The sequence below is a fragment of the Buceros rhinoceros genome, unplaced genomic scaffold (genome assembly GCF_000710305.1).
Source record: "Buceros rhinoceros silvestris isolate BGI_N320 unplaced genomic scaffold, ASM71030v1 scaffold11799, whole genome shotgun sequence".
In the NCBI taxonomy this organism is placed as follows: domain Eukaryota; kingdom Metazoa; phylum Chordata; class Aves; order Bucerotiformes; family Bucerotidae; genus Buceros; species Buceros rhinoceros.
Window position 1 is genome coordinate 47133 of NW_010433331.1, and position 2437 is coordinate 49569.

General features: G+C 37.5%; 1 protein-coding gene across 1 annotated transcript in view; it reads left to right on the forward strand.

Moving 5' to 3' along the window:
- The window catches only part of LOC104500428 (unconventional myosin-Ib-like), a gene marked incomplete at its 3' end in the record, with an annotated part of 39566 nt that overhangs the window by 31605 nt on the left and 5524 nt on the right, over window positions 1-2437 (forward strand). The window contains exon 4 of the mRNA XM_010144070.1: window positions 2280-2384. Within this exon, the coding sequence (XP_010142372.1) occupies window positions 2280-2384 (105 nt within the window). The remainder of the gene's footprint in view (window positions 1-2279; window positions 2385-2437) is intronic.

The window sequence follows — 2437 nt, forward strand, 5'->3', positions numbered from 1 at the left end:
GAAAACATGAAGATAAATGAGTGCCCTTGGTCTTTTAGACTAGAAGATGATCCTTTGATACTTTTGCATGTCTTTTTAAAAATATATGTATTTAAATTGGATTATGCCATTTATCTGAGGAGAATAAATAATAGTAGCTGATTACTTTGGGAGTTTCATCAGTCTTTTGCGTGCTGTGCTCAGCTGCAGTTCTAAGATTGGCTTGTGTACCAGCACACTGTGTTTCTCAGGCAAAGCTGGAATTGCCTTGAAAATGGCTGGTAATTTTTAAGCTGGAATGGTAGCAATCAAGTGAGTATTGCATAGCTGCAAAACATTTTAGGTAGACCTTAAAAAAGAAAGAAGCCAGTTATTTTCTGAAATAACAATTTAAAGCTCAGGCGACTTGCAAAAGAGACAGTGGGTGAGAACATACATCCATTTCCATGTAATTTCAGAGATTTTTCCTTTGAATCTGGGAAAGTGTAGAGTTTTGTGTGCTGATACTGAGCAAGACAGAGTGGGTAACCAGAAGTTGCTTTCTAAGCCTTTCATGAAAATGTAAAGTGTAGGCTTCCTCTTTGCTTTCCTTTGTGTGACTAGTGGCATCCGATTGAGAGATCATGAAATCTTGTAATATAATCCTCTTTTTCAGTTCAATAACATGAAAACATATGTGTGTTTAGTAAAAGTGAATGTTAAAATAATAAAATTCTTATTGGCATGGTTATTAGGGATTCTGTCGAGGAGTCCAGACTTTACTGGTATTGTTTCATGTCTTGATTTGCTCAGGAACTTCGAATTATCAAGCACCTCATACAGCTGAGGTCCACCATTTATTTATTCTGTTGAAAGGTGTAGCATTGATTGAGTTTCTGAGCATCTCCATTTATAGACAGTATTCTGATGGATTCAGATTTGTATAGAGATTTTAACTGTTTTCTAATTTTCATAGCCATATGGGACATAATTATTCCTTCTTTATAAAGGTAAGTACAGTCAATAATTGACCTGGAATCTCCTATTTTCTGTCTAACATTTGATGTAATTACTGAAATGGGACTGTCAGCTGAGAAGTCAGGTTTCTGTTGGAAAAAAAAAAAATAGAGGAAAGGAAGGAAGTTCCTGAAGTTGAGGAAGTCTGTTCGCACAGATCCTATATAAGTCTGGTTTAGATTTTTGGTAGTCAGAATATTTGCCATGTTTTGGTTGGAAGAATTGAAACTGAGCTGTCATCAGCTGGCGTTCTTTATTTACTTCAAATTTTATTCTTGTTTCACTGTGTGTTATATCACTAATCGATAGCAACATTGTGCAAGAAAACTGTGGTACGTTACCAGAGTGAATGCTGTATTTAAATGTTTTTAGATGTTAAAGTGATGATTTCCTTCCTGGTGTCTTTATTGGAACAAACAGAGCTCCTCATAAAAGAAAGAGCATTTGTTTTCTTTCAGTGATGTTCAAAGCCTATCTCAAAGTCATTGTGTTGTCTTAATGCATATTATTTTATAATCCTTATTTTCTGCTTCAGAGATGTCTTCTCTCCGTGATTGACTAGCTCTGCTTAAAGATGTTGACTGTTTTAGGAAATATTTTGAATTAAATAATTTGGTAATTGCAAGCTCTGAATGGAACAGATTCGTAAAGATGCGAGCTGGGTTGGAGGTGTGATTAAAGGTGATGGACACACCTGTAGTTCTTGCTCCTTACGTGCTTCCTATACAAACCCAGCTTTGAGAGGCCAAAAATTGTTCAGACTTTGTTAAAAGTTTGTACCTTCAAATTAGTTTCATTGCTTAAATGAATGCTTTGCTTTATTATTCATTATACTTTGAAACAGACTGCAAAGTATTATGTGGTGTTGAATTGCAGTTATTCGTTTGCTTGCAGCGTGCTTTAGAGTTGTAATTACGTGTGTATAGGGTGGTGCGCTCGGGCCTGTTTTTTCGGCTATGTTAGAACGTTTCTAATGTGTCAGCTAGGGGAAGTGTTCTTCCCTTACCGAAGGCTAAATGAAAAAGTAGCAGGCAATGTTTGTATCCACTGTTGGCTTCTTGAACTTGGGACGGCTCTAGGTGTCCAAGTCAATAGGGCTGCTGATGTCATGGCATGGGTCTCGAAGCAGGATGAGCTCCTTCCTCATTTCCGGATGATACAACAATGTAGAAGAAAACTGAAACGAAATGTGCATGCAGTGCCTGTCCGGCATGGTCAAAGTGTGATGGAGATCAAGTCTGCGAATCATTTTATGGCCTATTTGCCAATACTTACCACTGTTATCTTTTGCTCTCCTCCCACAGAGGCAAGCAAACTTGTCATGTCATATGTAGCTGCTGTGTGTGGAAAAGGGGCAGAGGTTAATCAAGTGAAAGAACAACTTTTGCAGTCAAATCCAGTTCTTGAAGGTAAGAATCTCACTGAACATATATGAGTGTATTACCTCTCAGCTTTCCTGCTG